Raw genomic sequence first — 13,628 nt, 5'->3', positions numbered from 1 at the left:
ACTCTAAGAAAATTTTCTTGAAAAAACAAGTCTTTTAGATATTTTTGTAATATCTATTTAAAATGAAAAATATTATCTTCAATAATTTTTCTTTTGATGAATTTGAAGCATTCCTTAGGTAATATATGACTCATCTTTTCATAAAGACAAATTCCTCTAATTTTATGAAAAATAGATTTATCATGGAAATCAGTTAGAAATTCAGAAAACTTGATAAAATTGTTTATTTTCTCATATTCAATGTCATCGTCAAAATTTGTTTGGGTAATGATTTTGAAGATCAATTCTTGAAAATATTTTTGTTTTTCAAAATATTGAGCAAAGGTTGTGAAAAGAGTATGCGAATCTTGTTTGAAAGTTTTTTTTCTTATTGCCACAGTGAGATTTCCATACTTGATTAATCAAGTAGTAGACATCGTTGAAGATTCCTTGATATCTATGAAATTCAGTGATTTTGAATTCAGAGACTTCTGTAGGCTCTTTTGGTAAGAAATTTCGAAGTCGATATCATTTTGCATCTTAGCCACTTGTAGGTAAGTGAGAGGGGTCTCATATGGGTTTTGTGCCCACTGAATTTGAGAGTATGGAGTTTGAGATAATGGAGTTTGTGTCCATTGAATCTGAGATAGTGGAGTCTACTGGGACATTCCTGGTGTAGGAGAACATTGAAATGATCTTCTTGGAGTAAGCAAAGCTTGTGGTAGATCAATCTTTTTAGCAGGTCGTGTGTACGATGCTAAAGATTTTTTCTCCAAAGGCTTTTGTGCCATTGGTTTACTAGAAGATTCCTTTGCAGTAGGTCTGCTTAAGGATTCTTTTACCTTGCCTTTTCCTTTGATGGTTATCCATCCATTATTGCTTTGTTGTTTATCCATTGTCTACTAAGATAATCTACAAGGAAATTTCGTGAGCTGTTAATATATTCTACTTCAAATTTATATTAACTAATTTCATTATACCAATTAATTCTTTTAAAATTTTCTTCGCGTTTTTTGGATTTAAAAAAGTCATGAACTGCTTGATTATCGGTTCGTATTAAAAATCGTTTTTCTGGTATAAGAAAATTTTTGAATTTTTGTAATCCAAAAAGAAGAGCTAAAAGTTCTTTTTCAAATATAATATAACGTATTTATGTATACATGAATTTTCCTGAATTGTATCCACAAACTTGTTCATCTGTTGGATTTTTTGGGGGACGGGCTTTTAATATTGCTCCCCAATGCTAGTTAGAAGCATTGATTTCTAAGATGAGGAAATCACCCTGAGCAGAAAATATATTGGAGGAAGGTGTATTAGCTCCCTCTTTATTTGTTAGACGACCTATGTGTCATAATCATTCCATGTCCAAACTATTTTGTCTCTATCACAGACCCTGCAATCTGTGATTCAGTAGTTTTGAATATTAAAACCCAAAATCTAGAAATGAGATCTAATAGTCATAATCTTGAGGTCTCATGGAAATGAGTTCATGAACTTACTAATATGACTTATACAAAGCTACAACCAGTTGATAAATGAATAGTTGAGATCTTTGAACCTCGTGCATTTGAAACAGAATTAGAACTGAGGCTCTTAAATTGGCATGATTTAAAGATCTCAGAAAATTGACTTTTGACAAACATCTTGTCAAAACCTCAAGCACCGCCAATAATTCCTCAAACTTTTGATATTTTGGCCTCTGGGGATACTTTATATCTGAAAAGAAGATTTTCTTTTTTCACCCCCGGGGAAGGATCCTCTTCAACATCTTCTCCTGCCCAATGAAGAAATTCAATTTTTGAATATCCTCCTTACAATCCTCAACTTTTTAGAAGTTACGACCCCATGCAATCTTCTAAACACTCAGATACCCAATCTGAAGCTGAATCAAATATGCTTTCATATCATAAATATTCGTTAGAAAAAAACAAAGAAATTATATTATCCTAAACCAGGGTAATAAGCATATTTATGTAAAAGGCATCTTTAAATTCCCACAATTTAAAGAATATAGCCTTGATGTCCTCATTGAAACAGGAGCAACACACTCTGTTTGTCAATTGAACGCAATTCCTGAACACTATTGGGAAAAGGTGGAAAAACCAATCTATGTCTATGGTGTCACAGGACATTTGGTTACTTTAGAGTACAAAGCTCATAAAGTTCCAATTTATTTGAATAATATACAATTTATTATTCCCAAAATCCTTTGTTTTCCCTTCATGCATGGTGAATTTATTTTAGGAAAAACCTTTTTACAAAATCATCTTCCTTAAACAATTTCACCTCACTCTGTTAAAATAACTTTAAATTTTACTGAGTTTACGATACCAATTCATCCTTGACATAGCTTTTTCATTGAGAAAGGATTTAAACCAAAACCGATTATTAGAATATTGGAACCCACTCACTGGTTATACCAAGAATTATTTGATAACTTTAGTGACAACCCATTAAAGTTATGGGATAAAAGCCCACGTTATTGCTATATTCAACTCGATGATCCACAAAAGATCATTAGAGTAAAACCAATTTTATATTTTGAAAAGGATATAAAAGAATTTGATATTTAATTAAAAGAGTTACAAGAACTCAAATTAATTGAACCATCAACAAATCCTCACACCAGTCTAGCATTTATGGTACACAACCATGCTGAACAAATAAGAGGAAAATCCCATATGGTAATCAATTATAAATTTCTTAATCAAAACATTATTTTCGATGGATACTTTGTCCCGAGAAAAGATATTCTTATTCATAAGACCAAAACCGTTAAATATTTTAGCAAATTTGACTGCAAATTAGGTTTTTAGCTAATCAAATTAACTGATGAGAGTAAACCACTCACAACTTTTAGTGTCCCATTTAATAAACATTATCAATTGACAGTTATGCCATTTGGTCTTAATACAACCCCTTAAATTTTTCAAAGGTGGATGGACTCTATATTTGGAGACCTACCTTTCGCGGTTGTATATATTAATGATATTCTTGTTTTCTTTTCTACTAAAGGAGAACATCAAGATCATCTCAAACAAATCTCTCAATTATTCTAACAACATGGAATAATTTAAAACCCCAAAAAATTGAATTAGAAAAAACTTCTATTAATTTTCTTTGATTCATTTTAACACAGAACATGTTACAATTACAAGATCATATTTTAGGAAAAATAAAAGAGTTTTCTGATAGATTGTATGATAAGAAACACTTACAATAGTTTCTTAGAATTCTCAATTATGGATGAAATTTTAATAAGGATCTCTCTAAAAAAGAAGGACTATTACTGAAAAAACTATACAAAGACAGTGAATGTACATGGAATGATTCTGATACATAGATCGTCCAACAAATAAAGAGGGAGCTAATACACCTTCCTCCAATATATTTGTTGTTCGAGGTGATTTCCTCATCTTAAAAACCGATGTTTCTAATGAGAATTGGGGAGCAGTATTAAAAGCCCGTCATCTGAAAAATCCAACAGATGAACAAGTTTGTGGATACAATTCAGGAAAATTCACATATACATAAATACATTATATTATATTTTAAAAAGAACTTTTAGCTCTTCTTTTTGGATTACAAAAATTCAAAATTTTTCTTATATTAGAAAAACGGTTTTTAATACGAACCGATAATCAGGCAGTTTGTGACTTTTTGAAATCCAAAAAACACGAAAAATTTTCTAGAAGAATTAATTGGTATAATAAAATTAGTCAATATAAATTTGAAGTAGAATATATTAATAGCTCAAGAAATTTTCTTGTAGATTATATCAATAGACAATGGATAAACAACAAAGTAATGATGGATGGATAACCATCAAAGGAAAAGGCAAGGTAAAAGAATCCTTAAGCAGACCTACTGCAAAGGAATCTTCTAGTAAACCAATGGCACAAAAGCCTTTGGAGAAAAAATCTTTAGCATCGTACACACGACCTGCTAAAAAGATTGATCTACCACAAGCTTTGCTTACTCCAAGAAGATCATTTCAATGTTCTCCTACACCAGGAATGTCCCAGTAGACTCCACTATCTCAGATTCAATGGACACAAACTCCATTATCTCAAACTCCATACTCTCAAATTCAGTGGGCACAAAACCCATATGAGACCCCTCTCACTTACCTACAAGTGGCTAAGATGCAAAATGATATCGACTTCGAAATTTCTTACCAAAAGAGCCTACAGAAGTCTCTGAATTCAAAATCACTGAATTTCATAGATATCAAGGAATCTTCAACGATGTCTACTACTTGATTAATCAAGTATGAAAATCTCACTGTGGCAATAAGAAAAAAACTCTCAGACAAGATTTGCATACTCTTTCCACAACCTTTGCTCAATATTTTAAAAAACAAAAATGTTTTCAAGAATTAATCTTCAAAATCATTACCCAAACAAATTTTGATGATGACATTGAATATGAGAAAATAAACAATTCTCTCAAGTTTTCTAAATTTCTAACTGATTTCCATGATAAATCAATTTTTCATAAAATTAGAAGAATTTGTCTTTATGAAAAGGTGAGGTATGTATTACCTAAGGAATGCTTCAAATTCATCAAAAGAAAAATTATTGAAGATAATATTTTTCATTTTAAACAGATATTACAAAAATATCTAAAAGACTTGTTTTTTCAAGAAAATTTTTTTAGAGTTCTTTTTTATCCTTCCACTGACTCATGGGATATACACACTATTGAGTGGAGACTTTGTGGACGAGTTATTTTTCAATCCAACAATACATAATTTACCCGTCATCTACCCATCATGATGCAAACCATGATTTATCATACTTTAAAAAATTAGAAGTTTTATCCTGTTTTGATTTTTTATATTTACTCTTCTTTGGGCTGGTGGGAAAGAAAACACTTGTATCAGCTTTGCCAAATCTGGATCCTTACCACTGCTAAACAAGATTCATATATTGGACCCCCCAAAATTGAAGAAGATGTTTTTCTAGAGATAATCCAAGACAACGATCATCAAAAAATTTGGAAAGGTACCTTAATAACATTAAGAAGAAAAGCTTTTGAAGCAACAGGAGATCGGTTTACTACCAAAGTAACCAACGATCAATGATTGTTTTGCACAGACATTCATATCGACTACATGGTTAAACCTCAGCAAGAAACTAAAGCAAATCAATTTCTTGACAATATTATGGACTTGGTACCTTTGGACACTTCATTGGATTTACTCTTGGATGTCTAATCCACTATTGCCTTACAAGAAGCAATAGATGAAGATTTACTCGGTCATGGAGGACACTCTTCAACAGGAAGTTTTGATTCTATAACTAAGCACGACATTGATAATATGATGGAAGCATAAAATTGACCAACCATACAAAACCATCACACATGATTCACATGATGACATCACCATTTATTAATCGGAACTATGCACTTTTGCCGGAACTGTAGCTAGATATTGTTCATGGATTTAAGTCACATTGTAGTCCACGGACTTAAGAGGATTTTAATTCCGAAATCTATAAAAAGAGATCACCTCCTCAGTTTGAAAACAATCTGTTTTCGATATAGTGCCTTTCTCTTCTTGTATGTTCTTCTCTTCCAGTATTTTCATTTTGTAAATTTTAAGTTTGTACCATGCCCCGGCAGTAGATTGGATGGGATGGGATGGGATAAGGTTCCATGCGTAGGGTTGGGAAAGGAGGATTGAGAAGGGCTCAGGTTAGGCTGGACTGAGAATGAATGGGACCAGCTTGGTGTGGGGTGGGCTAAAATGAGATGAGGTGGGATTAGATTGGGTTGCACTGAAATGAGTGGAGACAAGTCATGGGCTAGTTCAAAACACTGATATGAAGAGATAGAAGTACTTTTCTTTTTTACCCCATCTAATGATGAGATGTTGACTATTTTCAATTATAAGATGGGGTGAGGCGGAAGATAGGGGTGCCTTATGGCGCAAAGTGATCACAAGAAAGTTTGCAAGTGGTTGTCGTCACCTAGCCATATCATATATGTGGTGCTTTATGACCCAAGATGAAGACGTGAGTCGGACGTGTCACTTTTTAGGAGTCTACACTAATTTATTGGCAAGGCATTAACCAATTGAGCAATTTTACCTGATCATATTATAAGATGGAAAAAGACGTTGAGGGGTTATTTGGATCCATCCAATTAGAAAAAGAAAAAACATAAAGAAAAAATACAAAGTTTTCTGATTGTGAGAGACCCTTACACCACAAATACAGGGGAATCTAACTTGGGGTTGCAAGCCCCTGTGTGTGGGCACAAGGTTCTCTTTTGGATAGAAAATACTTGCCCAAAAAAACTAGGTGCACAAATTCCAGTTAAAATTCCATGAAAAAAAAAAACTATGGATAGAAATGATACTGATGGCTTACAGTTCATGGAAAAATTCTTGCATCAAAAGATTAAAAGTGTAAATAAGGATTTACGCATATAGAATTATACTTTATTAAAAAAAAAAAAAATTGCATCCATCTCCATCACGGATTTTTTATTTATATAATAAAAAGGGTCATTCTAGGCATCATTATGCCTATTGAAATATAATGATTCACTATCCGTAACTTGGTAGTGCATGGATTAGTCCATGTGATTGAAGGCCCTACATATATCTCAATGACTAAATTATTGTCCAAAGTAAGCAAGGAAAGTTGTTGCTCAAACTTTGATTCAAAGTTTTAGTAAAATTACAAAAATGACATCAAATGGGAGATGAATATAAAATACAAAACGGCGTCTTTTGTAATTTTATTTACCTTAACTATTTATTTTAAGCTGAAATTGTACCAATGGAATGATTATTTTACCTAATCCTCTATCACATGGACTAACCCATATACTATCATACGGCAAATAGTAAGGCCTTATATTCCACTAGGGATAGTGGCAGAAAAGAAAACATATGAAAAAGATGTAAAACTAATAATCTAAAGCAGAGAGTTGCATAGTCATTTAAAACAATCTCATTAATTGGCATGTCTAATTTTGACACAAAAATTGACGTGGCAAATCTGGCAATGGGATTTCAAAGTGAAATGGTCTAAATAGACTTAGACAAGTGGAAGACTAATAATGTTCCAAATTTAACATTTGGATTTCACTGAAATGGTATATATAAACTATATATGTATCAAATTTTAGCATCAAATTTAAACATTTACAATATAATACTATACCCTCACGTGTGCGCATCTAGCCTATTGATGCTCTAACTACACCATTGTATCTTTGGTAACTTTAAACTGCTTGTTTTTCCAATTAGATAACTCTGATTGCATTAACATTTCACATGTGAGTCGAGAACTTTGGATTCTATCTATGCATAAAATTTTAGTTAAATTGTATCTACCAAGCCGTAGATCCAAGTGTCCTTTAAAGAGGCATCATTATCATCTCCAAAGCCCCAACGTGTCAATGTGCATCAAACGGCTGGACAAACCTGGGATGTGTGCCCGGGTCTACGCTTGAACATATTTTCAGAAATATACCATACCATTGGCCCATTCTCTTTTTTTGGGTCCGATGGTGTCCGGTGTGTCGGGGATGGGGCAGTTCATTACACTTCATAGTTGGCCAAGTTGATCCAATTGAGTTATTGCAAGTTGCTCGACCTCAAGGTTCAAGCTGGTAGAGAAGGTACGTACACCGACAAGATCGGGTAAGTATCCATCCAATTTTGAATTTTGGAGCATCGATCCAACTGGCAACTTCACCCTTTCATATTGGGTCAATTTATACAACTCCATCTGATGATCCAACAAATATTATTTTATAATTCAAATTGGCAACTTGATCGACTCTGGGGTGTGCCAATTGCTAGCCCACCGTCCCAATATTGTCTTGTTATCTGATGGGACTGTCCACTGGTTAATGGGTGGCCTTAATTTTTAAACCACCAACCTTGGATGGATGGATCAGTGTTGGCAGTCGGATCATGTGGACAGTGACAGCCTCAAGCAGGCTGGGCCTACACCATCAACCCAAGGCCCAGGTGCATGTTGGAAGGAAGTTGGTGCAAACAGATTAGTCTCATTGTAAGCTTTGGAACCTCCAAGCTAGTGCTCCTCAAGGTTGAGTTACCCGCCGGGAGGAACTAATAAGTATACGAAAATCATTTTGTATGTCCTGTGATCCACACATGAATTTGTTTTAGTTTTTCTCTTAGTAGTATTGGTCTTAGGACTCAATGGAATCCATGCATTTATCGATCATCACAGGACATACGAGAATGATTCTTATGCATGAATGTGATCCATATTCACAACAATTAAATGGTGGTTTTTTTGTTAATGCTGCTTTATTTTACCACCAAACAGGCAAGCTTTCTTTGGCTAAAAGTTGTAATTGATGCATGAGCAATGAATATTGATGGGATTACCTATCTACCAACTTCATTAAATTAACTTTTTCCTATATATCATTGAGGTGGATATAGAGACTAAATGACGCTAGGACTGATTATTCAAACCATGTGGTGACACATGATATAGTTAAGGAGTTTACCAAGCTAATGGTTACAGATCTTTCTACAAAATTATGGAACAGTATTATAAGTCTCATAATTAATGCTCACCTCCTATTAAAGAAAGTTTGATTTGCCTTTCTTAGTCCTGTGGAATAAGGCATTTAACCTCAAACTAAGAAATCCTGATCCTCCCCACCTTGCAATGGCCTCATAATCTTGGACCAGCCTAGTCTGGCCTGAAATGTGCACTCTAAAATGTTTAAACATACTTACCAAAAAGAGATTTAAATTAAGGTGACTAGGAGGCTCCCTTGTTGTATGGCCATAGCCATTGACTTTACCATGAGAACATATTATGCATATTGATCTTGATAAACTTACAAGTAATTAAATCGCTCATGGTCCTAGGGGTGTCAACGGTCCGGGTCGGTGCGGTTTCGGTCCGGTTCCACCGGTTTCGGTGTGAGTTTGGAAGTGACCGAAACCGACCCAATAAGGATTTATCGGTTTCGGTCCGGTGTCGGTTTCGGTGCGGTTTGGGTTCGGGTTGGTACCGGTTTGGATTTATTAGGTTCATTTCGGTTTGGATCGGTTTTTTAAACCGGTATGGAGCCATTAGGAAACAACCAAATGATGAATTGTTGAACTTCGATTTCTTAAATCGATTTGTAACCGGGTTGGTTTTGATTTTTGGTCTAGTTTAAATTCGATTTTCCATACAAATGTATACAAAACTATTCAAATTTTAATTTTTTTAATGAATTTTGGAGTGTTTCGGTTTCTTACCGGTTTGGTTTCGGTTTCGGTCTGGGTTTTGAGCCGGTTTCGGTTTGGTTTCGGGTTCATCCGGTTTTCGGTGCGGTTCGGTTTGGTTTTGGGGTTACAATACTCGAAACCGAACCGAACCAATAAGGCTTCGGTTCGATTCGATCCGAGTTGTTATCGGTTCGGTCCGGCCGGTTTTACCGGTTCGGTTTAGGAATTGACACCCCTACATGGTCCTATTCATAATCCATCTTGGGCTGAAATTAGCTTGAATGGGCTAAATATCTGCAGCTGCAAGGGTTGTGTTTTGTCGTAATAATGATCCCTATTTAATCAAATTCAAAATACCCAGAGAAGCACTGGGAATATTGGGGTTGTTATATATATATATATATATTTTTTGTTTGTGCAGTCGTGCATATTCAAGATCTAATAATGATGTAAAAGAAGAGGGTGTCTTGGAAGAAGAAAAAAAGATCCAACGTACATTATTAATACTAAAAGCATAAAGAAACTACAAATCTATGTATTTGGTGCCCACAGTATTTGGTCGGAGGCAAGTCTCCCAGGTAGGCCCACTTATATTATGATAAGAGCATCATCGGTCGCTATCCTCGCACTTGTAGTAGCTAGCTACTAGTGTCTGTCAATAAAGAAAGAAAGAAAGTTATATATTGACTGCGATAGAACGGCCATGAGCCCATGTCCCTCTTTCTCTCTCATCTCATCTCTTTTAGTTATTTATTTGTTTTCTGTGAAGAGGGATGGATACTAGAAGTAGCTAAGTAAAAAAGACAGATATTCTGCCAGGTGATGATGGCGTGATACGCTTCACGAGGGAGGGCTCGGCCCCTAGGCGCATACAATTACTAAAGAGAGACATGACATGTGAAAGTCTGAATAGTCCTCCTCTGATCATCATATATATATATATATCTTACAACAATATCCTGTCTTTACTCTTTTATTTATGTGGATGCATACATGCTAAAGACAAAAACAACTTATTATTTTGGATTGGACTATTAGTAATAGTAGTCGAAGACTGACTGACTGTAAGAGGCATCTGCATCTGCATCTGCATCTGCACATATGCATCCACGGCGGATGCTTATATTTAGTCCATCGATCGATCATCCACGTCTGACTGACGACATATATAATACCATGGGCTAGCAGCTGCCCCATCCCTAATAATATTATTTCCTTTCATTTTTGATCATCCCTTCTTCGTCTTCTTTGTTCCTGGCCCATCTTAACTATATATATTAAGATGACCACCATCACCATCATCATCATCACTGTTATCTTCTTCTATTGACCTTTTTGTTTTTATTTGAGAACAAAAAAAAGATATACGACCAACAAGCGGATTGCCATCGCTAGGACTGGGACCTATCCCTTCATCCATCCTTCGTGCCCCCAAATCTAATCTCTCACCCCGTTCCCCACATGGGTTCTTCTTAGCGTCTCATGCATCCCCCCAGGCAGGTGATCATCAGGGACGACTCACCTATCTAGGCTTTCAATCCAGTCATCTCCTCATCCACATATTACTACTCTGGATAAACTACATATCCTTTCTTCGGTCTCTTCGGTCAACAAACCCTGTACTCTCTCTCTCTCTCTCTCTCTCTCTCTCGTCCCTACCATTGTAAGCAAAAAAATGCAGTCAATAGATATGATGGATTATTAGTCTATTACCATAAGCAAGTTTATATATCGCCATCCTTTAGAAGAAGGCAAAAAAATGAAGGTGGACATACAACACAAGTGCAGCCAGCTATCCATGCTAATGATGATGATCACATCAATGGATATTGTGGATTATTAGTCTATTACTATTTCTTTTCTAGCTAACAACGAATCCCACGAGCCTATACTGACCACACAATAACATGGACCGGATTCATCATTAGTCTTCTACTGATCAAATCAAACTAACAAGTAATTAATAATGCAGTCACCATGGGAGAATAAATTTCCAATATCATATATGATGATCGATCATAAGATACTGATGGTGGATATCTTCATTAGCAATGGTTTTGTTATGAACCATATCGCAATTGGAGAGATCGAGACATACACTTTGATTACGTTTCCTGTATTGGAGGCTGTACTACTCTGGTTTCCTATCTTTATATCCTCTGTTCCTTATTTTGGATTCTTGGACCTCAGGACTTTGTGCTCTATATATTCAAAGAGTAATTCCTCCACACGGTTTGAGATGAAAGCAAACTTACTTCTTCTTTTTCTTCTTCTCCAATTACGTTTTCCTGGTTAGTTTGTCAGTTTAAAACATAGATCATGAACTAGCTAGCCGTTTAATATTTGGATCTCAAAGCATCTAATTAATAATAAGATATTTTCCTGTTAGGTTTCCCCATTGAAGATTCTGCAACCAACCCACCGGACCCGGCCAACTCCCCAACTTCACCGTCCCAAGCACCTCTGGTGATCACGGGTCCCCTTCCCCCATCACCACCAAAAAAATAAATAAATAAATAAATAAAACGCAATATACACAATTACACCCAGTGACTGATTGAGAATGATTGTTTATCGGTGATCAACATCCTCAACAGCAACAGCAACTTCATCCCTTGGAGAATTGCCCACATCATTTCAGGCTGTCTTCAGCTCAGCCAAAGCTTTAGTTTTGTTCTGTTATTTGGAATCATTCTCCACCTCCGTTTATTTCCTTAGCTTTATTTTACGATCTTTGTAATGTTTCCCTCCCCTGTGGAGTGAGTCTTCAATAAATTTCTTTTGGTACCAAAAAAAAAAAAGACTGATCGATCAAGTTGCCCACTTTATCTATCTATTTGTGGTATGTATGAGTGGCAGCTCCGAATCGCGTTGCGCTCCACTCGTGGTCATGATAATTACTACAGCTCACAGGAACTGATCATCATTATATCATATCATATCATATATAAAAATGAGAAAACCATGAATTAATAGTACTATACTATTGGTGAAGTGAAGTAAGACCCTCGTCCTCCTCGTCCTCCTCCTCCTCCCTCGTTGATCACCACTTGCTGGCAAGCTCTACCAATTCTGGCTCCCCATTGAAACAGACAAAACAACCACACCAGCATGCACCTACTGGTGAAGACTAGGCATTAATCTATATTACTCTTATCTAATCTATAATCCCTAAATTAATTGTCTCTTACCGTATAAACACTGTTAACAGATTTAAAAATTAAGCATAGATCGTATAGATTGGTTTGGGATTGGGATTGGGACTGGGATGGGATTGGTAACTCTTGTGAGTTGACAACTTGGGATTGGCCCAAAACGAAGTAACAAAACAGATCAGGAATAAGAAGAAAAAGGACTACTCACAATAATAATTAAATTAAAAGACATCATCAAGATTCAAGAATATATTACAGAGTCGTTTCTTATTATTAAACTGGAGATATTAGAAATTTACAAAAATGGAAATTTATACTCTTTTATCATACAACATTGGAAAATTTGGGGAATAACCTAATTAATGGGATGATGACGATGATGATGATGATGACCTACCATCATTCAGTTATCAGACAATATCATCATCATCAGCAGCAGCAGCAGCAGCAGCAATCAATTAAGGGGGGGTTCAGCATGCGTAGAAGTCGACGAGCTCGTCCAACGACTCCTGCTGTACATGTGGCTCTGCGTTCTCCAGCATCCACAGCATGTGTTGGAACAAAACCACTTCGCACCCCACTGTGATCGAATCCGACCCCTCCGACTTCTCCACCAACTCACGGAACAGAGGGTGCTCAATCACGTCGGAGCTTATCAGGTACCGCCGCCGAGACTTCCCCACGTACACTGGATGAAGTCCTCCTTGATGAAGAACCAACTTTCCACCCGCACCGGCCATACCCAAAGAGCCTTCATCGTCGTCGTCGGAGGGGTTTGCGGCGGCGATGGAGCTACCACCGTTGCTACGGCCGAACTTGTTCATTGACTGCCATCTCTTTAGCACAGACTTCAGCTTCGTTAGCTTCCCGCGTTTCGCCATTTCGATTTTCGATTTTCGATTTGGGTATTTGGTTGGTTTTTCGTTGTTTGGCAGTTACAGGCGGGTTACTCCAGGCTAGCTACAAGTGCTCTACGGCACCTAAAACATCGAAAGGACCGAAGATGGATGAGAAAGAGCGGAGAAAGTTCGTATATAAAAGGACGGAAAGCAACGTGGAAGTTTGTTTATTTTCGACGTTTCGGGTGGGTCCGTGGGTGGGACTGTGGGGCTACATTTGGGGGGGTCCTCTCCCCACTCCTGTTAGATAACAGCGGGAAACTTTGTTGGCAAAACCAGCAGCGCTTTGTTTCCACTTTGGGCTTAACCAACTCTTTTCCAGAGCTTTCCACCAAATTATTATTAAAAATAAAAAATAAAAAAAAAATCCTT

The 13,628-nt window shown here is 36.2% G+C and overlaps 1 protein-coding gene across 1 annotated transcript; it reads right to left on the bottom strand.

Annotated features, from left to right (window-relative positions):
• Nucleotides 1-12,558: 12,558 nt before the first annotated feature.
• On the bottom strand, nt 12,559-13,375 carry LOC122062052 (auxin-responsive protein SAUR78-like). The gene has a single exon (XM_042625687.1). The coding sequence runs from the start codon at nt 13,236-13,238 to the stop codon at nt 12,828-12,830; it is 411 nt and encodes a 136-aa protein (XP_042481621.1). The 5' UTR covers nt 13,239-13,375; the 3' UTR covers nt 12,559-12,827.
• Nucleotides 13,376-13,628: the final 253 nt, after the last annotated feature.

This window comes from Macadamia integrifolia, chromosome 14, assembly GCF_013358625.1.
Source record: "Macadamia integrifolia cultivar HAES 741 chromosome 14, SCU_Mint_v3, whole genome shotgun sequence".
Lineage (NCBI taxonomy): Eukaryota > Viridiplantae > Streptophyta > Magnoliopsida > Proteales > Proteaceae > Macadamia > Macadamia integrifolia.
The sequence above is the reverse complement of the archived record's forward strand: the minus strand, read 5'-3'. Positions and strand labels throughout refer to the sequence as shown.

Excerpts from the sequence above, each read along its gene's own strand:
- LOC122062052 (XM_042625687.1), bottom strand. The coding sequence starts at position 13,238 with ATGGCGAAACGCGGGAAGCTAACGAAGCTGAAGTCTGTGCTAAAGAGA.